Genomic DNA, 22505 nt, shown 5'->3' with positions numbered 1-22505 from the left:
AGCCACAGTTTCTCCAGTTGTGTTATTTTTTTGACCTTATTAGCATTTCCTATCCAACAGCATTCCAAGACTCAAACTATAGGGTTCAATCTCTTAATTTTGAGTAAAAAAACAAGAAGAAAAGTCAACCTGTGTCCATCTTTTTTAAATGGAGACGTAATATTACAACACTGGGTCTTATGGGGTTAAGATCATCTAGAGGTCTTTAATCTGTTCTGCTTTTCCAAATAGTTCAAGGTCAGTCAGACTGGATATGAATGTTTTTAAGGTAGCCACTAGGTTTTATTTAGGAGAGTCAGAGTAAAAGAGTTTGACTACAAATACACATTTTTCATATTTGAAAATAAAAGGTACATGTTATTTTTTCTCCATTTCACAATAATTTACTTTCTTATGTTGGTTTATCAAATGTAATGCAAATAGAAGACAATACAAAACATTTTTGTTGTAATGTTAGAAAATCACCAACAAAGCACATTAATGGATTCTTTAGAGATATAGATACAAAATGATTTCTGTCAGCACATCTCAGAAGTGAAGCTCCTGTCCATCCTCACTTTCCTCAGGTGCCAGTTGGGGCCGTACTGCAGAGACAACCCCTGTAAAAACAGCGGGACGTGTATCGACAGCCTGGACGGTCCGGTGTGCGAGTGTGTAGCTGGTTTCCAGGGAGACAGGTAAGTCTGTTTGGACTCAAATTTTCCATCTGGATCAGCTTGACGCTTTGCATCAGAACCTCACTGATCCCTCTCCGTTCTGTCCAAGGTGCCTGAGCGACGTCGACGAATGCATCAAGAACCCGTGTGCCAACGGAGGCCAGTGTCAAAACACCTACGGCTCCTTTAAGTGTAACTGCTCTCTGGGTTTCCGCGGGCAGAAGTGTGAGCTCCCAGAGGAGGTGCAGAATCAGTTTGTCTCCACACCCTGGAACATCGGCCTGGAGGAGGTGATCGGCATCGTGGTCTTCTTGCTCAGCATCTTCATCCTGGTCCTCTTCTTCATCTTCATCCGCAAGAGAGCGTGCCGCAGCAAGTCGAAGATGGGCGGCGCCGACAAACACCCCAGCGGCTCCAGCGTGCCTCACTCCTTCCTCCAAAGGCCGTACTTCGACTCCAAGCTCAACAAGAACATCTACTCTGACATCCCCCCTCAGGTCCCCGTGCGCCCCATCTCCTACACTCCCAGCATTCCTAGCGACTCGCGGAACAACCTGGACAGGAACTCGTTCGAAGGCTCCACCATCCCGGAGCACCCGGAGTTCACCACTTTCAACCCAGATTCTGTTCACGGACACCGGAAAACCGTGGCGGTGTGCAGCGTGGCGCCCAACCTGCCCCCGCCCCCTCCATCCAACTCTGTGTCAGACAGCGACTCCATACAGAAACCCAACTGGGACTATGACTACGACAGTAAGTCCGCTTCCCTCTGGCTGCTGTTAAACTAAATCTAACTTATTACATTGTGTGGAAAGTAGGGCTGTCAAAATTCACATGTTGTAACTTTAATAAAAAATATGTTTTTTTTTTACATATTTGTTAAAGCTGTCAGTATGTTTTGATGGTATGTTATGAAAAGATTGACCTCCTCCACCTCCTCCCTCAGCTGGCTTTATTGTATAAAGAAATGCGGCTCTGCCCTGCGGTGCTCAGAACACAGGAAAGAACCCAAAATTATTTTACTGTTGTAGACAAAACAATGGAGTAAATTATTAATGAAATGAAATTTTATTCGAACATGATTATCTTTTTACATGCAGCTATTCACGACTTAAGCAACACTAATCTGCTTTGAACAAATAAAAAATATGAACAAACATAAAAACAAAGCATCAAAGTCATGAGAAATTAACTGATAGCCCTAATAAAAAGATTTGTAAATAAATAGACTTATTAACGAAGTTTACTTATTTTAACAAGTATTTAATCAGGATTAATTCACAGCAACCCTGTTGTTAATCAGATAAAAATTATTCATCGTTTGACAGCCTTATATGAAAGCGGTGATGCCCAGCCTGAATTGAGTATTTATTATATTTGTCTATTTGAGTAAAAACATGCCTTATGTATCCCAATGTTTGGTTGATTTGCTTCTCTGCAGCTAAAGTGGTGGACTTGGATCCCTGCCTGACCAAGAAGCCAGTGGAGGAGAGCGCCTGCCAGCTGTACAACACCAGAGGCAGCATGTCAGAGGTCCACTCGCTCAGCTCCTTCCAGTCAGAGTCATGTGACGACAACGGTACGCCGCCGTCACTTCAGGACCTGCTAACCTGACAGCTCTACATTTTTAACATTCAGGCGTTTTGTAATGAGTTTATTCCTGTTTTGTGTGATGCCTGGTAAATTTACAGCTAACACTTAGAATTTTTTTATTTTTTATTCTTTTTGCATGTGCTGAATAAATGACCCGGTAGTGGCTGTGGGGTCACATTACTTTTTTTTTCTGTTTCTTTTCGCTGCGGGGCTTCAGCTCCCATATGGATCAAATCGGTCCACAGATCCAGAACCAGGTTTTAAGCAGGGGGTCCGGCCTGTAAGTCCTCAGTCACTGTCCATACAGACGGAAGAATCACAAGTCCCCCGTCTGATCAGTTCTGCTGATATTATTGATTGGAAAACATAGAAACCATTTAGGACCCGGCTCTTTGTTCTCACTCTGTGACGTTATTTCAGAAAGAAGACGGATGTTTCAAAGTCGCTCATCACTTTCTTTGATTTGACATTTTTTCTTACATATCTTTTATTTTCTCTTTTTCTGTTTCTTTCTGTTCTTTTTTGGTGAATTTAGAGACAAATGGATGTTTAACATCGAAGAGTATTTTACCAGGGTATTCTTATTTCTCTTATGTTCTCCCATCTTTTCATTTGATTTTTCTCGTTTTCACCTACAGGTTCATCTCAGTCAATCAGAATATCATCTAATAGTATTTATTTTTAAATTATACGATTCAAATTGTCAAACTTATCTATATTTATCACATAGTGGTATATTTTAAGCATGTACTTTTGATGTTCTTTGCTGACAACGAGCAAAACCCACAAATTCATTTGGTAACACTTTATTTGAAGGGGTGTGCATAAGACTGACATGACACACGTCATGAACATAAAGAAGTCTTTATGAATGTTTATGACAGTTGTCATAAAGTGTCATTCGGTAAATAATGACACTTTTAATGCAAAGTTGCTCTAAAAGTTGCATTGAAAGTCCATTAAATATTAAATTGTCATTATTTACAAAATCATACAAAGTTTGCACTTTTAATGGACATTTAATGCAACTTTTAGAGCAACTTTGCATTAAAAGTGTCATTATTTACCGAATGACACTTTATGACAACAGCCATAAACATTCATAAAGACTTCTTTATGTTTATGACAGTGGCACGTCAGTCACCCCTTCAAATAAAGTGTAACCATTCATTTTCTTGTACAATTTTAATATTACAGAAAACATCTAAAAATACATATTGTTAAACAGAATTGATATAAAATGTTGAGCAGGGACAGCTGTAGTGTTCAGAGGATTGTGAAATTCAGGTTTGTAATAGAAACGCAGCCATTTCTTTGATATACTTAACACGAGTTTCAGTTTTTCCAATGAAATTACTGAATAAATTAACTTTTTGATGGTATTTTATTTGCTGAGATGCACCTGTAGATGATGAAGGTCAGTCCATCATCACATTGTTCATTGACACCTTCAAAAATCAGAACATATCCAAATCTGACAGAAAAAAACTATTTGTGTTCGGATCTCTGGGGAATTCCCCTGATTCTTCCATCTGTACTGTGAGTGGCTCCCTCTGGTTCTCAGTACATAGTAGCTGTGTGTTATGTTGCACAGACAGAACCTGACCCCTCCCCCCGTTTCCCCCTCATCACCCTCGCTACAGTGTTCCCCTCTAACACGGTCTCATCCCAGCCATAACCCCCTCAGACTCAGTGCTGACGCTCCAAAGACTAAAAGTGTGTGAAGAGCGACCAGGACCCCGATGTGTGTTGCCATCACTCCGACCACATTCCATCTGTGTTTGCTTGGTTTTTTGCTTTTTGATAAATGAACAAGGCTTTCATTTTTACTAATGTCAGATCTCTTTGATCCACTCTCCCCCCAACCCCCCTCTGCCTCTCACAAGCCTCCATTGTGACAGTAATCCACCTTGTCAATTCTGTTGTTGACACTGTGGAAGGAGAAGGTACTCTTCTGGCTTGTGTCCACCAGTGCTGTTGTCCCTCTGTGTTTTGGTGTCCAGTGCAGGTTGAGACTCTGTCATTGTCTTACACAATCGGCCCTCGTCAAACTCTGACCTCCTCATGTTTGGATTTAGATCGTTTTGGGCAGGAATGGGATGGTAATTTGAGGAATTTGGTGATTCATTTAAATGGTTCAGTAGCTTTTCAAAAACAGCCGTTGGAAAAAAAAAAAAGTTAATTTTTTAAAGTTTTTTTTTTTCTAATCCGTACGGAGTCAGATCTATACAAACAGGCTCAAATTCAAAACTTTATTTTTAATGGTTAATAGTTGCTGTATCTCTAACCATAAAATGAAATACATTAATACACATTATTATTATTATTATTATTATTATTATTATTATTATTATTATTATTATTATTATTATTATTATTATTATTATTATTATTATTATTATCCTGTTGAAACTCCAGGTTTCCTTCAAGCTTAGATAAAAACTGAACAAAGCACGACGGTTCAAATACTCAGCAGAATCAAAATGGTTTCTAAAATTGTGTAGTTTCTCTGATACATCCTGATATTATTAGGCTGTATGTATATATTTTAGCCCATAACTTATTTTTTTTTTTTTTCTGTGTTATTAGAAATGAACTAGTAGAAGAATCATTCAGGTGAATCATTCTGAGCACAAAATGAATCAGATATTTATGGCTGTATATAAAATCTCCTGACCAAACCGTGTGTGTAGAAATTACAAAAGGAATATCACACACACCCCTGATGTGTAAGAAAATGACAAAGCTGCTATGCATTTTTTTTATTTGCGTCTCATTCTGCCCCCTCCTCTGTTTTGTTGTTATTCTCGGCGTATTGTTGAGGTTTTAACGTGACCTGTTGTTTCTCTCTCTCCCCCTCCTGCCTCGCATAAAGAGTCTTTTTTGGCTCATGATCTCAAGAACCCGAGAGGTGACTTTTTACACGTTTGTTTGTCTGGTGGTCTCTGTTGCTCCTGATCCCATCCTGAAACGCTTTACCACTAACTCAAATCTGAAGCGAGAAGGTGTTGGCTGTGAGGTGAAGGTGACATCTTCTAAAGCGCTTCCTCGCATGGTTTGAGGCTGCGACATAATGATTACTCAGTGCCTAACCGGATGTATTCCTACTTGTGTTTGTGGCTGTTTTCTTTTTTTTTTAATATATTTCCAATATCTTAAATTTTCATTTAGCTTACTACTATTAGCATAAGGGGATTATTATATTAAAAGAAGACAAACAGATCTGCATTAGATGGATAATCTAGCAGAAGCAGTAACGTTAGATTATCATATCATTCCAAAGTGTGATTTTAATCTACTTTGGGTTTATTGCCACATGTATTGTAATATTTTTGTTACAAGATTCCAATTTTGAAATAGATAGTAAGAGTTTGAAATGCTGTAGTCATGGTGACAGACATGACGAGCAAAAAAGAAAAAAAAGAAGAAAAAAAATCTACTCATTGTCTTTGGCTACACAGCATATCGACTCTGTATTCTGGTTTGGACATTTACTTTATAGAAACAAAACTGGCTAATTTCTTCAACACAGATATTCATCAATCACTAAATGCATAACATGATGATCACTTTTTCCTGATGTAATTCAGTCATAGTAGAAATGTTTTTAAATGCTCCAAATGAACCGTTAAGAGAACATTAGCACTGACTGGATATAAGCAGCTCAATACGTTGTTTATATGTTTAAGTTCACTGTAGTCACTGTTTTATAAAACCCACTTTGTCTGTCTAACTTATAATTGTCACTATGTCATCGATTTGCACTCAATAAAATCAAGACAGACTCTAATCTCATGAATGAGCAGATAAATAGCTGTAAATAAATATAACTTAAACTCATCCATTTGTAAAATGTAAAAAAATAAATAAAATAAAATTGCTATTTATGAGGGATGTACCGATCAACTTTTTTTACATCCGATACCGATATCTGAGGTTCAGTATCGGCTGATACCGATCTGATACAGAAAAATAACACTGAACTGACTTAAAACCTGTCGGTTCATAAATGTACTAAATTAAAAATATATTTTCTAACTCCGCACCATTGCTTCACATTTAAATACACCAACAACTTCACAAGCGTGGTCAAACATGTAAAAAATAACTTTCACTTGTTCAGTCAGTTCAATTAGGAGCAGAACAGTCAAACTGAAACTGACAAAAACAACAGGTTGACTATGTTGGTTAAACGTAAAACTAAACTGCAGCAAACTTATTTTAAATGGTTCAGAAAGTGCAAATAGGATTCTAAATATAATGTCAAATTATATGCATGATTTCATTCAGAGCACAAAGCATAGAATTAGACTCAATAGATCTGCCAGTGATACGCGACCTAGAATTTTTTTCAGATGGAATATTGACATTGAATTGGTGCATCTATGCTATTTATTTGTCTAAACAACAACCTCTGTAACACGTTAATAACCGATGTGACCCAGAAGCTCCATGTTCTACTAAAACCAGCTTTTTATAACCTGAACATGGCAGAGTGTGACGAATGTCTGCAGGGTGTAGAGCCTCTTTGTCTTCACACAGCAGTAGCTCCAGCATGACTTTGATTTTTAACATGAACATGTCTGACGTCTCCACTGCAGAGGCCTAATCTCTGTGTTTGTGCTGCGGCCTCTCTTTATCCGACAGGATATCACTGGGACACATCTGATTGGATGCCAAGTGTTCAGCTTCCTGGAATCCAGGAGTTTCCGCATTACGAGGTGGTGGAGTCTCCCGCGCCTCAGTACAACGACCCGAGCGCCATGGACACCGACTACTACCCTGGTGGCTTTGACATCGAGAGCGACTTCCCTCCACCGCCGGAGGACTTCCCCGTCAACGATGACCTCCCGCCGCCGCCTCTGCCGGAATACGGCGACCGCTGCGACACGCTGCGCTCCCTGAACAGAGAGCTGGAGAAGCCTGGCTCAGGAAGCTCCGGCCGCCGGCGCCCGGTCCGGCCCCAGCTCTACAGCCTTAACCAGTACCTGCCGCACCACTCCTACCCAAGCGACGGCGGCGGTGGCGGCGACGGCGAGGGCCAGGGCGCATCCTCCGCTTCCGCTACCATCACCCCGGCCTCCACCGTGGGCAATGGTGGCTACAGAGGGGAGTACGCCTTAGGCTGCGGCCGGGACTTTGACTCTTCCGCTCTGGACGACATGTCCATGTCTCTGTACGCCTCCACAGCCTCCTGCTCAGACATGTCGGCGTGCTGCGAGGAGTCGGAGGCCATGATAAGCGACTACGAGAGCGGCGAGGAAGGCCACTTTGAACAGCTGACCATCCCGATGCTGAACTCCCAACAGCACACTGAAGTCTGACACTGGATCCAAACAAAAGTGCCTGAACCCACAGCTACACAAACCACCAACACTAATAACGCACAGTATGTGGACACCAGGGAGCACCACACACAGCAGAGAGCTGACCGTAGTTGGAAGGGGCGGCTGGGAGGTTCTGCTCATTCACTGCTTCCTTGTTTTGTATCTTTCTGGATTTGGTCGTTTCTTAGAACGCTTTGAGCCCACTTTGACAAAAAATGATTTAAAGTTCATCTCCATAAGCTACTGATAGTCTGCGACAATGAAATGATTATTTGATTTCAGTAAATAACAAGAGATTGCTTAAAATGTTTTCCTTGTGATCAGTGATTCTAGGATGTCATCTTTCTTACAAAGCTGGTAGTTTGAGCGTCGGTACGAAGCCGTGTGCTTTTGATTGGTACGAAACTGAAGATGGGCCAAAGATAGCTCATATTATTGAATTTCTCTTTGGGATGAATAAAGTATTTTTGAATTTAATTGAAGTTGCTGTCTGACTCTTGGAGCCATTACCAAAAATTCATTGAAACGTTTCGGTTCATCAAGGTCCCACATTTACCTGAGGTTGTCTTACATCAAACCTACACAGTTAACGGCAGGTCGCTATGTTTTCGACAATTTCTGACATTTCTCACACATTGTGTTGGCCGGACAGAAAGACCGAAATGACAACATTTTGGTATGAAACAGAGGCATGAATGAGCAGAAGGAGGAATGAGAGGCCAGAGAAAATACCAAGAGGTAAAAGGAGCCATTTTGTTGCTTCTACCTCTGCCCCTTTAAGATGACATCACCAAGTCTTTAAAGGAGACCTATTATGCTTTTCTTTCCTGTTTTAGAAATAGAATCCCCAGCTTGGATTTTCATGTGAATCAAAGTTTCAATAATTAAAAAAAAAAGAGAGAAAAGAGTGAAAACAGTTAATTTGAGCAAAATCAGTTCAGTCTGAATCTGTTAGCAGCTTCAGCACATCCATAAACATCAAACTAGCCTGGAGAAACATTTGAGCAGAGTGATGTTCTGACCTTCTATGCACTAAAACTACTGAGAGGCAAACCGCAGAGCGTTACTGCCGGGTGAACCTTTGGTGTTCCAGACAGCAGGTGGCGCTTCGGTTTCCTCACAAACACCTGCGAACTTGGGCATTTCTGAAGAGAAGCTGCAGGAGTTAGATGGGAAGTTCCATCTTGCTGTCACTGTCACAGTCCATGTTGTTGCAGTTTATTCTTTTACATTTCCGGGGATGTCGTCTTTTTAGCTGGAGTTCATTTACAAAACAGATTTAACTGATTAAATCACTAAAACAAAACCTAATTAAATGAAATTAAGAATAAATCTCAAAGTTAATGGATGGGAAAAGACTGGATTTTTTTGTAAATTGTGCAAAAAATATAGAATGGAGCTATAGGGGGAAAAAATAAAGAAAAAGCTGAAATGGAGTGTAATATGTCTCCTTTAAGTGTAACATTTATCTTGACAACAAAGTGAGTTTTCTGAAGGATCAACATTTCAGTGTAGTACAGAAAATCATCCTAGAAAATAAAAATTGCGACAATATTTTTGTTTCAATAAGATAAAACAAAAAAACAAATAAGGACAAGCGAGATGTTTTTATACGAATCTTCATTTTCAGTGTAAATCTATGTGTACAGTTTTGATTTCAAAATTTACTAGGTTTTGTAGATATTCTATGCTTTTATTTTCAATGAAAAAAAAGATTAAATGGTGTGAAATCAGCCATTCTGTGCTTTCATTCTCTAAAAAAAAGGAGAAGCAAGGCTTTTCTTATCACAGTGTACTCGTAAAAAAGTTTATCGTCTCTAAATGCTCTTTGCAGAAATGGGTCTTCAGTGAACGACTGCATAATCTTGTTATATTTTTTCTTCTGTTTGTACATTTTGATTCTGAAACTTGTTTATTTTTCCACCGAGATAATGGGACCCGATATATTTATAGTGCAGAGTTATTCATGGGCACCGGGGGGCGTTTTTCATGTGTCTGTGTGTGTCTGAGCAACGCTATGGTCTTGTTAAGGTTTTTATTGAGTACTGCCACAAGCTCACGCTTTCCTACTGGCAATAAATTATTCCTAAAAAATGCAAATTATTCTCTGGTGTGGTTTTTATTGTTGGAATGTTTTCATAACTGGCTTTTTGATGTGTTTGTGAAGTAATTCTGCTGTGGTTAGTCTGCTGCAGGGTTTTTCTTCAAAAATAGATTTATTGTAGACACTTTAATGACTTTATCTTAAAGTGATAGTTCAGATTTGTGTTTTTATTTGAGGCCCTGTCAGAAGGTTAAAAGAAGTTCAAATTCTATCTACATGGAGCAGATTTAATTTTGACTTTAATAATTAGTCTCTTGATCTGTGAAATATCTCCACCAAAACTCCAAGAAACTATTTTTATTCTAAATTTAAAGTGGAGGGATTCTTCTTAAGAACAGAAATATATATTTGTTTCAGTCTAATTAAATCCACATCCTAAAATAATACATTTATTATTTACCCACCAATTTTCCAAATGATTTATCAAAGTGATACTAACACTAAAACTGAGGAGAAAATTCTCATTTTGAAATGAACTTTAAACAAGTTGATTTAAAGTTAAACTTTTATTTATATTTTTCTCTTTGGGTTTTAAAGAAACAAAATGTATTCCAGTTTATCAGTTCTGATATCCGAATTTAAAAGTTTCAGATAAAGTTTGTAAAAAAAAAAAAAAAACATTTTGAATTATAAATCATTTTCTTTCCACTTCACAAATGGAAACCATTTTGTGTTGGTCTTTCACATTAATGTGTGATTCTAATTGGGCTTCTGGCTTAATGGAAACACCACAGTTGGTGAAATTGTGTTTTTTTTTTTTTGTTTTGTTTTGTTTTTTCTCGACATTAACGGAAAGTCCCTCCAGAACCAAAGTGGATAAGAGAAAAATGCTATTCAGTCACTGAGTGAACATGTCGGGTAGATTTGCGGTACAGAAACTCTGTTCTCTTTCCTTTTGTCTGCCTGCAGCCGCTTGCATCAATAAGCCTGGGCTACCTGACATGGGCCTGATTAAAATGACAGGACTCTGGTACCTCCAGGCTCGGCCCAGAGTTACAGCCGACAACGCGCTGTGTGTTTTCTGTTTTCTGTGTTGCACCGTGGAGTCCTGACCGACAGAGCTGTGTTTCCCCCTCTGAAGAGCCTCCAGAGGTAAGAAGCGGACTCTGGCTCCCTTTAATGATTCACACTGTGAGACGAGGAAGACTCGAGCACAGCGCTACACTGTTGTGATGAAGTCAAGCAAAGACTACAGATTCCTCACAGGAATTATCTGCATGACAGGACAGCAGCTTTTCCACAGAACGGTGGATCACAGCCACTCTGTGGGGACAGAAACTATTCCTACCAGAGAGCTGGCAGGCAGCCTGTGATGAAGAACGTCTGCTTTACATTGAAAAATATCACCGAGTCTTTATTTAAAGCTCATTGGTTGCTTTTACATAAAATAAAATCTAAATAAATCATTGATTTAAAAAACTGTAGTCACAATTAATTAAAGCAAGAATCAAAACCAAAGTATCAGCTGATGTTATGATAAAGTAAGACATGTTTCATTTTGATTTGTGGTTCTACTGTAGAGCATAATAACATTTATTCTATTTATTTCTCTTTTAAATGTAAAATTTCATGTTTGTCAGTTTTCAACAAATCAGACCCAGTTTCTGTGATCTTTCCGTTCCATTCATGGCGAAATGGTTCATCTTCATGCTTCATCGGTCGCCTCCACAGTAAGGAGTGAGATGAAGACCTGAGAGCTGGAAGGTGACGTTAAAGTGGCAAAATGAAGAATTAAAAAACCAAGAAAGATTTTTTTTTATTTTTTTTAAAGATTTTTATTTGTCCACTCTGTGTCTGAAAGGACTCACATCGGTGAAGGTTGCACCTTAACGTTTTTCTCTATGTATCTGCACACAAACCAAAATTCCAGTGTCACACAAAATCATTCTGAGGGCCACAAATGGCCCCCAGGCCACACGTTGGACACCTGATGTAGGCATAACTCTAAAACAAACAGTGAACATTTCAAAAATCTTCATCACAGCTTCATAAAGCTCGAGTTGTGTGGCAGAAAGCTTTCCCTCAGGATCAAGCATCTTAAAATGCTCAACTTTTTTCTTCCTCAAGTGAAACTCTTCCTCAGTTTGGGAGACATTGATCCATCCCAAACATCGGCTGTGCCGGCTAGCTGCTCACCATTCATGAGCAGCTTTAATCTCATGCGTGATTGATTCAATTAACTCTGCAAACAGCAGCAGGTGTTTTTCTGTCACTGAAATAATCAAGTATATTAATGCATTATTCATAACATGAAACCATGAAAGCGGCTCTGAGGGAAGCAGGAGACGTTCAGCTTCAGCTGCTCTCATTAATGTCCACTCAAAAACATGGGACTTTGTGTAGTGCTCTCTACCAACCACAAGATGGCAGTAGATGGCCGTTTGTCGATGCTGTAGGAAGGGAGCAGGAGAGCGAAGCGACCCTGATGAGGTTAATGAAAGTATTTCACCTCTGGTTGGGTTAATCATAATACATTAGAAACAGAACAGTTTTATCAGTTATGTTGAAACTTTGTATAACAATTAGTTTTTTCCTCACATATCTGAGGAAGAGGAAGATGACACTCAGCTTCCTCTTCCACATGTTCAAACAAAACTAGACATAAATAATAGATGAAATGACTTTTTGTCATATTTGCACTTTCTGATCATGCGGCTTTTAAAGAAGCTGCGCCTGGAGCTGTGGGTCAGCTGTGGAGCAGCATCCATTGAGCAGATGAGGTTAAGCCAGCTTTCCTGTGCTGAGGCTTGAACTTTGGCCTTTTAATCAACATCAGAATTCACAACTCACTGCAGAAAAGAAGAGGAAACCACTTGTGTATTTAGCCAGTAAATACACTCACTGGCTACAAAACTAGCCTGTTAGCTACACCTTTCTGGTCCTGGGTTAAACACCATTTGGCCTTCAGAACCCCCTCAACTCTTTGTGAGGTTGAGGCTTAACAAGGTTTTGTTAATATTTTCAGAGATATTTCTCTATATTAACTTGATAGAAACATACAAAGCCTGCTGATTATTCAGCCACACATCCATGATGCAAAACATCCCTTTCTAGAACATTCATCTATAGGATGATGATCTGGTGACTGCAGAGTCACAGTGAACATCAAACTGTTTATGTTGAAGTAAACAGTTTGAGATGATCCAGGCTCAGTGATGCAGTGCCTGTTCCTGTTGGACACAGTCAGCAACAACAGTCAGGGAGACCGACCTTTTAATTCAATGTTTGTTTGGTACCAAGGAGCTTTCAAAGTGGTGAGAAAATATTCCCTAAATCATAACACCAACCTGGACTGATAAAATAAGACAGGATGGATCAATACTTTCATGTTAAATAGACCAAATATTCACTGTCCCCTTTGAATGTTGCAGATAAACTCATTGTGCCAGGCAATGTTTTTTTTCTTTTTTTCTTTTTTTTCTGAAGTCTGCAGAGCCTGTGAGGATTGTATCCTCAGTTTCCTGTTAGCTGACTGGAGAAGCAGCCAGTGATTTCTAATGACTATCAGCCCATCAGCTTCGAAGCTTGACATGCTGTGTACAGACGGTTATCTACGTTAGTTGTAACAAGTGGTTACTGGGGCTAATATGCCATTTCTCTATATCTACTTTGGCCTCTATCATGGTTTTTTTTTTCCAACATAGCTGCCACTCTCCAGATATTTTCTCTATTTTTGATTATTCTCTGTAAACTGGTTCTGTGTGAAATTCTGAGTAGGAGAGCAGTTTCTGAAAACTAAAATCAGTTGCAAGAATCCTACTCTAAAATCGCCAGTGCTCAGTTTGATCCCCAGCAGGTTGTCTTTACCACCAGATAGGTTGATTTGCTGCTTTTGATTAGCAATTGAACTTTCTAATGTGTCCAATCACTATAGACCAGGATTTTACATAAAGCTGTTACTAATGTCTGATATGTCCTGAAATGAGTAAGTTTTGAATTTCCTGCAAAACAGTTGTCAGAGGAAATTAATTATAAATAATCAAATGACAATTTCCTCACAAGCAAATTCATATTGGTCGCACTTTGCACTCTGTTGGCACTTATATAAGCAGTGACTAACTAGAGGCTGTTCAGTTATTTAAATTCTACACATTACTGAGAATGTGCAGTTCGTGGGATAGGGGGGTAAAATAACTCCTCAATTCACCTCTTGAAAAATCTACCCAGTCAGTCATGAGAGATTCTGTGGAAACCCCGTCAGACGTGTCTGATCCATCCAGAGGCCGTTCCTGATGCTGACCCCACAGAGCTTTGGAAATCTGTAGCTGGCAGCAAACTCCACAGGAAGGTGAAACAGCCGCCAGCTAATCCCTGCTGCTGGCCTGGGAAGTCTGCTCCACTGGAAGAACCCGACTCTTTTTTTATTGAGGCAGAAGAACAATTGATTTATATTCAGTGTTCAACTGCAGCTTCCACCACACAAAATACTTAGAGAATTATGATTTTAATGATTTTATTTTGAGCTTTTAAGTGATGAAATATTGTTTTGGAGGAAACACTTCCCTCATGTGTTCATGTTGAAGTGAACACTGTAGAGTTTATCTGCCAAAAGGAAAAAAATCTCTCTCAACTTTTAGTCTTTGGGTGTTTCTGGTACAAAAAAAAAACATTCCCGTAGCATGTTGCTGCCACTATTGTGCCACATATTTAGGATGTCGGGCAAAATGTTCATCAACAGAGCAAAATCTTCCACCTGGTTTGTGATAACTTTATTCTTTCCACTTTTCCATGAAGGTCAGTGAAGGACACAAATGTCAGCTGTAATTAATTCATAATAGCAATTAATAAATAACCTATAATAAGCTGCATCCTGTTCCCCGTCTCTACCAAAGAAAAGCATCCCCATTGCATGATGCTGTCACCACCAGCAGGGACCTAAAGCCTGTTCACGGTGCTCTGCAGCAACGCTTTCATTTGAAATCAGAGCGTTTGAAGCTTGAAGTAGTTTCTGATAGAAACTGGAGGAACAATTTCATCAGGAAGAAATGTGCTTTGAGAAGTTTTTCTTTCTTTTTTTTTTACTGTCTAGAAATGTTGGAGTTTATCACAACCAAAACAATGCCAGACATGGAATCCATTGGTGTAGAAAACTTGTTTCTCCAGAGTTTAAATGAACTGGATCAGTTCCAGGAACCACAAATGACTGTCTCCATTCAGGTCCAGCACTAAGTTTAAAGTCCGTCGGTATGCGCGCCTGACGCTGTGGGAAAAAGCTTGGTGTGTGAATGTGCGTGAGAGAGACAGAGGCACATGCAGAGACCACTGACCCCAATAATCCTCTTTCTCCCAGCGTACACATCTTTTTTTTCCTGGGTGGAGCTCTGGTGTTGTCATGGCAACCGGCTAAGGGGGGGGATGAAGTAGGTGGGGTGGTAGATAAAAGCAAACACTCTTGTTTCTCTGTGGGACGCAGCGATGACCAGTGGAGCGGCAGCGACATGCCGAGCCCGTGTTGAGACCGCACTCATTACATTACTTCTGTCTCCTCTCCTTCATTTTGCTGACAGCTCGCTCAAATGAGGATTTGTGTGTGTGTGTGTGTGTGTGTGTGTGTGTGTGTGTGTGTGTGCACCCTCCACTTCTCAGCTAACCTCCCTCCTCTTCCCATCATTCACAAACAAAACTCACAGCAGCTGTTAAAGCCGTTTCTTTATTGGTTTTAGATGATAAAAGCACGCTGCGCCGCGCCGTCAGCCCACCTTCCTCTGACATTTCACTTTATTTCCTTAATTTGGCCGAGGAAATGAAAAGAAGGCTTAACTTTTATGAAGATTAAAATCAACCCCTTTCTTTTTTTTCACTTTTCTCAGCAAAGTCCATTAAAATTTCAGAATAGATCTGTAGTACTGAACTCAGCAATTTAACAGTTTTCATCTTCCTACTTGTGATGTTCCTCTGAAGACAGATGAGGGGCTCAGACAGCTGAGGCAGTCTGTGTCGCAGCGTTCTCATCTCTGCCCTTTTTAACAAATGTAAGCTCGACTGGACCAGCAGTGAGGGAGACAAAACATAACACAATCCAACACACTCCAGCATCCTGAGCTCACAACTTCACGGAGGAGTTTCACTAACTATGATACTTTCAGTTGTTATGACAACGCTGTATATATCAAACATAGCTTAAAGGAAATTTGATTTGCATTATAGTTGGAGCTGTCTCTTTAAGAAGCTCCTACTCTTTGAAACAGAAACAGCCTTTATGCTCCAAAGGGAAAAAAGTCAAACTTTCTGTTGACGACTCGAGTTTTAGAAACAAATTATTTCATGTGAAATGACTTCATAGTTACATTTCTGTCTTGGGTTCACAAATCACATTCAGCAGCTACTTTTAGTTTTTCTTTAGACATTTGTTGACACCTATTCTTCTTCTGTCAAATATTTTATTTTTCCAAGAGCTACTAAAGCAGATCAGACGCCTTCCTGCTCCTCTGCAGGAATGATCTTTAATCTAAAAATATTCCATCCTCGGGGTTGGTAGAGTAAAAGTATGTCCTCCTGCTCCTCTCTGTCCTCTTTTTCCTCTAAGCTCTCCTTCTCCTGGGAAAGGCTCAATTAGTTTTGACATTAGAAGTATGAATAAGGTCAAAAGTCACTGGATTTTGTCACAGGCGGTGGGGGGGTTGAGTTAAGAGCCTGGAACGCAGCCTATGAGGTGCCTGTATGTTCAGGCTCACCTGTGTGGCAAATCCAATAGAAAGATCAATATGATTGATTACTGAGGTTCTGGTGCTGAATGCATAAATATGTGCAGCTCATCCTATTGACGCTCATATTGATGCTGCTGCATCATGAAGCTGCAGGTTTTCTATAAACGTAAAGACCGCTGGGTCTGGGAGGAAACGTCCGGTCCTGCTCTGCATCGAGGCCAGCGCTGAGCAGCTGCAGAAAATTCAATTTTTTTAAGTCATTTATTGATCCCAAAGGGAAATTAAGTTTTGCTGTAACTCATATTAAGTAGAATTCTTCAAAGACTTATCTATACGTTGTAGATAAGTAACAAACAACTCTGCCGCATCGCTTTCCTCCCTTCTCTCTGCCACCTTCCTGTCAGATGACTGTGAAATAAAATAACTTTTTGTTTTTTAATAAAAAGACATCCCTAGTTTATCTGGTTAGGGCCATGCAGGCTTCCAGCTGGAAAAATGGGAAGGAAAAAAAAAAACAGTTGGTAGATATGGATAGAGAACTGAATATGATGAGTCATCTTGCAAAAACAAAATATATCGAGAAAATTTGCATAAGATATTATTTCTCAGTTTTATCCTTAACTGCGGAGCTGCCTCTGGTAGGAAATGGCTACAGTGGAGCAGGCAAAATGAATGTCGACTTTTAAATGGGCTCAATTTCAATAGAGCTGTTCTAGTCATGCTGAACAGCCAAAGCCAAGTGAACGCAGTCACATTTACAAACACATTCATACAATGATGTGCAGACCATGACCATGCTCAGAATAAAATATATATTTTATATATTTTAGTCAAATATGACTATATGTTATGAGAATATAATCATAAATTCATAAAAATAGTCAAAATATTACAAGAAAAGTCATATTATGAGAATGAACTCATACCAGAATGAAGTTGAAATGACACAAGAATAAAGTGGTAAAGAAGCTGGAATCAAACCAGCAACTTTAACCCTGACCACTGAACACGGTCACTCCAGGAGATTTTAACAATTCAGATTCGTTTTCATTTTAACTCCCTTTGTCCGATTGACTTTAAGTCCATTAAGCCTTTGCCTCAAAATACACAATTTAATTCTATAAAGTAATCGTGTGCACAAATTGACTGTTATGACTGTGTTTTCTTTGTGTCATGTTTGGTGTTGGGGACAGCAGGCGAATGATGAACAACTGATTTAATGATGAGCAGAACTCAGAGGATCAGACAGTTAACAGATGAGAGACGGCTGAGATGTTAGGATGCTGAGGGAAAGATGAAACAGTGTTAAACCACAACCACTGAAACATAACATGCTAGAGCTTTGACTAGATTGGAAAGATTGTCACATTGGCTTTTAAGAGATATTTGTGTTCAATGCTCTTTAATTCAAACAGGATAAAAATTATACATACAGATTTAGACTAAATGTTCTTAGCAAGACACTCAAGGTATTTGTTTATGACTTCATTACTAATTATTTGTACATCAACATTGTACTTTTCTTATTGTTTTGTATTATTATTCTTATTTTCTTTCCTTTTAGTTTTGATATACCTGTGCAGTACTTTGTTTTGTTATTAAGTGCTTTATGAATAATCCACAATAATGATGATGACTCATCAAATACAACTTTGATTGCCATAAAATTCCAAAATTCTTGACAGAACAAGTAGAAGTAATTTAAACTGTTTTATTTTATTTACTTATTTATGAAAAAGACAAAACGTTTAAGCTTAGTGAACAAATGTTAAACGTGCTCAGGCTCCAGGCCCTACCATTCCAGAAGCTTCAAATTCCATGACACTTTTTTGATTTGTGTTAGAGATCATTACCCTTTTGGAACACTGCAAAAACACAAAACCTTACCAAGCATTTTTGGTCTAGTTCCTAGTGCATATATCTTAGTGCACTTGAAATAAAACAAAAATAACTTGTAAGTGACTTTTAACCAAGCTATATGAACTTGTTTTTAGCTAATAATTCATTAATATTGATGACAAAGTTCTAGTTCCACTGGCAGATTATTTTACTTACAACAAACTTACAATATGTTATAAGTAAAATAATTTACCAATGGAAGTAGTAGTTTTACATCAATATTAGGGAATTATTTACTTAAAACAATCTCCTACATCTTACTGAAAAGTTACTTTTAAGTTAATTTTGCCTTAATTCAAGTGTAGTAAGATATTTTCATTAGAAACTAGACCAAAAATTAGACCAAAAACTTTGTGTTTTTACAGTGATGGATCAAAGGGTCAGATATGTCCAAGTTTCTACAGAGTTCAACTAAAAGAAAAAAAAAGAAAAAAAAACTGGTGATGGTGTTCAGTATCAGCTGGAATCTGCTGGACCACATATACATGCTAGAAGTGAGACCAGTTTCAAAATGGCTTTAACTCAAAGGATTAGTGAAAACCAACAATTCATTTAAACTTATGCACCAAAATATTTTCTTTAAATATTTTTTTGTTGTATGATCAAAGCAATCTGGAGAAATAGTTGAAGAACATCATGACAAGTATATTCACTAAATTCACATCAATGTTCAGCCCATCTATATTCCCATGGCAACCAGAGAATCACACTGAGAAATAACTAGAAATCTAATTCCATCTAGTAACATTTCATTGTTCATTTAAATGCTCGTACTTTATTACCTTCCAACAAAATGGAGTATTAAATTAATAAACTGTATCTCTGAACTGCAGCTAATGTAGAATAAACATTGATCCATTAAAGAAGTTCAGAACTTCCTGCTTTTTCTGCTGATACTTTGACTTTTTTTTTTTTTTTTGTAAAATCAGCAAACTGACATACAAATATTAGATTTTCACCATATCCAATCTCTGGCATTGTTGCACAACGTAATCATTATGTTGTGTAACTTAAAATAATTCCTGCAGTGTAATTATTCAAAGCAGTGCCTCTGTCGCTTTCTGCTTATTTTCATACAAAGCAGGGAAGCAGGAAACCTGCTGATTGAAAGAATATGTTCATTTAACAATGTTACACTGCAATATGACTTAGAAACAAAATGGTTAATTTTCCAATTTACATATATGTTAGAATAATTACCTGTTTCTAAATAATTGACGAAACAAAACAAGATGAAGTGGAAGAGTTCAGAGAGCAGAATAAATAATTATTTCTGCTTTACAGTTCAGGGATATTCCTGGGATTTGGTCCCAATTATTGGGCTGTTCCCAAAAATACAATTCTTTTATTTATTAATTTTTTTTAAGAAGATCTCTGAAAGAAGAACGTTGGTTAGTAAAGAGATCAGGAGCCTTCTGCCACAAAGTCTCCATTCATTCCCTTTATTGACGTATCCTGTTCTGGTGGGTGGCATGCAGCATTTGCATTTGCAACACATTGTAACATGGAGTACGAAACTATAGAGAACAGAAGGTTTTTTATTTTTTTATTTATTTATTTATTTATTTTTTCAATTTTAAAACAAGATGTTTAGTCAGGGGAGGATAACTGCTGACAAACCCTGGAAAGTCAAATCTGCTTCCAGACCAGTAGCTGTGCAGACATGATCCACAGCTTGGAACCAGGTTTAAAAATAGAGGTATAAACTCCTAGTGTTTAAACTTAATAAAAATTTGCCAGTGAATTAAAATTTGTGCCACTTATTAAAATGGACGACTGATTGACACGGCCCAGATTTTTATTTTATTTTATTTTCTGGCAGTTAAATCATCACTGAAACAATAACTATGTATGAATGTTTCCATTTTGACAGGTATATAATATAACTGTCTTAAAGTCCTCAAATAATGAAAAAAAAAAGTTTATATTGTTTATTTGATTAAAAAAGCAGATATCATTAGCGTGCTTTAAGCATTTTCCTCTTGAAAGTGAGACTGCTGTCCATTAGAGATGTACTTGCATGAGTGGAAATAAAATAAACGTTAATATATGGAGTTTTGCTTTTAAACGTGTTCAGTTGTGTTATTATTCTGTAAGGAGGAATAATAACGGTTTGTAGTTTTCACACATTGCTATTTTTTGTCTTCCCCTTTCATCTGCAATAATGAGTGAAGCATTGGATTAGGATTTGCTCAGATTAAGAGATTTAAAAACAGTGTAGAAGTTGCTAGTTAGACTGGAATGTCATCACATTATTTCACTTCCATTGAAAATAAAATTCATAACATAAATTCATTGTGCTCAAAGTGATAAATCTGAAGTATTTCTGCTATTTGTGATGTGAACGGCTTACAAATATTTTTCTTTTATTTAAATATTAAATAAAACAAAATAAAAACTTATTTTAATGCAAGAAAAAAAAAATGTCTTCCAGAACAGTGTGACGTGGGTGAGGTGTTAAGAAAGCCCAGGTTGCAGTCCTGGTGTCTTCTCTGTCTCTGTGGGGTTCAGGTCAGGCCTGTTTGCTGGCTAATCAAGCACAGTGTTGCTACGGTCACTAAAGCAGCCAGTGGAACTGTTGGCAGTGTGAGCAGGTGACATGCCCTGCTTGGAAAATGAAATTGGCTTCTCCATAAAGTCCATCAGCAGCAGGAAGCAGGAAGTGATCTTGATAAAGGAGACTGGACATGACTCCCTAAATGCAGACAACAGTCATGAACATGATTGTGTAGGCCATAATGTAACATTTCTTTGTTAAACATCCCTGGGTTTAATTAGCTGTACGATAATCAAAATTCACAGACATAAACCGTCTATCTGATGCCCGAGTTTCTAAAAGTGGCAGAACACATATAACTGTGAGGTTGAATGCAATTCCTAATTTTACGTTGGTGAAGCAAAGTGTGGGTCAAAAATCTGATCATTTTCGGAGATAAATTTAAATGACGTAGCGTAAGAATAAAAAGCAAAATAAAAATCGAAAGCCATTTTTTATTGACTTGATTTCATTTTTTTTAAATTATTTTATTGTACAGGAAGACATCGGACATGAATGATTCTTTAAAAGTAATAATGAATGGGACTGTGGCGAGAGAGAGAGAGAGAGAGAAATGCGAGCGTGAAACCACAGAGCCATGAATGAACCCGCACGCGGAGAAACGAAAGGAAGTAGGACACGGGCTGCTTTTCCACATCGCAGCCACCAGGCGGCAGTATTTCTTCCCTCTCCGTGTGGAATCGCTCCCCTTTGGATTGTTTGATCACATGTTGGGAAGGTTTGAAGTGGCGGCTCCATGTCACACATGCGTACCGACAGAGTGAATGGCGCGCGGGCGCAGGAGTGACTCCGAGGGAGCAGAGAGAACGGAGAGCCATACCAGAGCTGATCCTCGGCAGCTGGGTAAAGCCTTCACAGGGGGTGGAGGGAGGAGGAGAGAGAGCGGAAAAAGAGGCGCTCGTGGAGAAGATAAACATGACACCCGTGGGAGGTTATTGTATTAAACCACCGGTGTCCACTGTGTAGGACTCGCGGAGTAGTCACGGGAGATGTGAATTTGGTTCAGTTGGGGGAAAAAAGTTTTGCAGCTGTTTATTACAATGGTCATAAATGGGTCTCACCTGAACAGCTCCGCTCAGGACCCCAGTGACGCCGCGTTGAGCCGCCCGCCGTGGGTCACCACAACTTTGGGCTGCTTTCTCATCTTCACCATCGTGGTCGACATCCTGGGGAACCTGCTGGTCATCTTCTCCGTGTATCGAAACAAGAAGCTCAGGAACGCAGGTGAGCTCAGCAAGTGTGGGAATCAATAAGTGGAGAGGGGAAAAAGTGAAGGTATGTTGAGCGCGCGTGGCGCCCATGAGCGGCTCGCGCGTGATTACTCATCTGCGACACAAACAAAACAAGCGTGTCAGCATTTCAAAGCGATGGTCGTGGCGGTAGCCCACTCCAGCAGACCACGTTTATTAATTAGAAACCAAGTTTATTACGCAGGCGCTGGAAGTGATAGAATAGCGTCAGGTTGGTGAACACAAACTTCAGCTCGTGACATGTAGACATTGTTTACTTCGTAATCTCCACGTATTTAAATAAATTTAATTTTATATATATTTAGCAGCTTGTCATTGAATGGTTTTCCAGTTATTATATATATATATATCCATCCATCCATTTTCCTTCACCCTTGTCCCTCAATGGGGGTCGGGAGGGGTGCTGGTGCCTATCTCCAGCTCACGTTCCGGGCGAGAGGCGGGGTACACCCTGGACAGGTCGCCAGTCTGT

General features: G+C 38.9%; 2 protein-coding genes across 11 annotated transcripts in view; both read left to right on the top strand.

Annotated features, from left to right (window-relative positions):
* Positions 1–9676, top strand: part of fat1a (FAT atypical cadherin 1a) — a 97062-nt gene extending 87386 nt beyond the window's left edge. For 3 of the 10 annotated variants that reach the window (XM_016670287.1, XM_007549602.2, XM_007549600.2), the window contains 5 exons: positions 567–677; positions 766–1409; positions 2098–2235; positions 5125–5160; positions 6897–9676. In XM_016670287.1, coding sequence (XP_016525773.1) covers positions 567–677; positions 766–1409; positions 2098–2235; positions 5125–5160; positions 6897–7573 — 1606 coding nt within the window. In that variant the 3' untranslated portion in view covers positions 7574–9676. Of the gene's footprint in view, positions 1–566; positions 678–765; positions 1410–2097; positions 2236–2466; positions 2530–2784; positions 2825–4135; positions 4563–5124; positions 5166–6896 lie in introns of those variants that run through there. The other 7 variants (XM_007549603.2, XM_007549601.2, XR_001661784.1 and 4 more) reach the window with 6 other exon arrangements.
* An 11951-nt stretch (positions 9677–21627) lies between these two features.
* mtnr1aa (melatonin receptor 1A a) overlaps positions 21628–22505 on the top strand; it is a 46952-nt gene continuing 46074 nt past the window's right edge. Inside the window, exon 1 of the mRNA XM_007549599.2 lies at positions 21628–22007. Within this exon, the coding sequence (XP_007549661.1) occupies positions 21824–22007 (184 nt within the window). The 5' untranslated portion in view covers positions 21628–21823. The remainder of the gene's footprint in view (positions 22008–22505) is intronic.

Source organism: Poecilia formosa, unplaced genomic scaffold (assembly GCF_000485575.1).
Source record: "Poecilia formosa unplaced genomic scaffold, Poecilia_formosa-5.1.2 Scaffold32, whole genome shotgun sequence".
NCBI classification, from domain to species: domain Eukaryota; kingdom Metazoa; phylum Chordata; class Actinopteri; order Cyprinodontiformes; family Poeciliidae; genus Poecilia; species Poecilia formosa.
The sequence above is the reverse complement of the archived record's forward strand: the minus strand, read 5'-3'. Positions and strand labels throughout refer to the sequence as shown.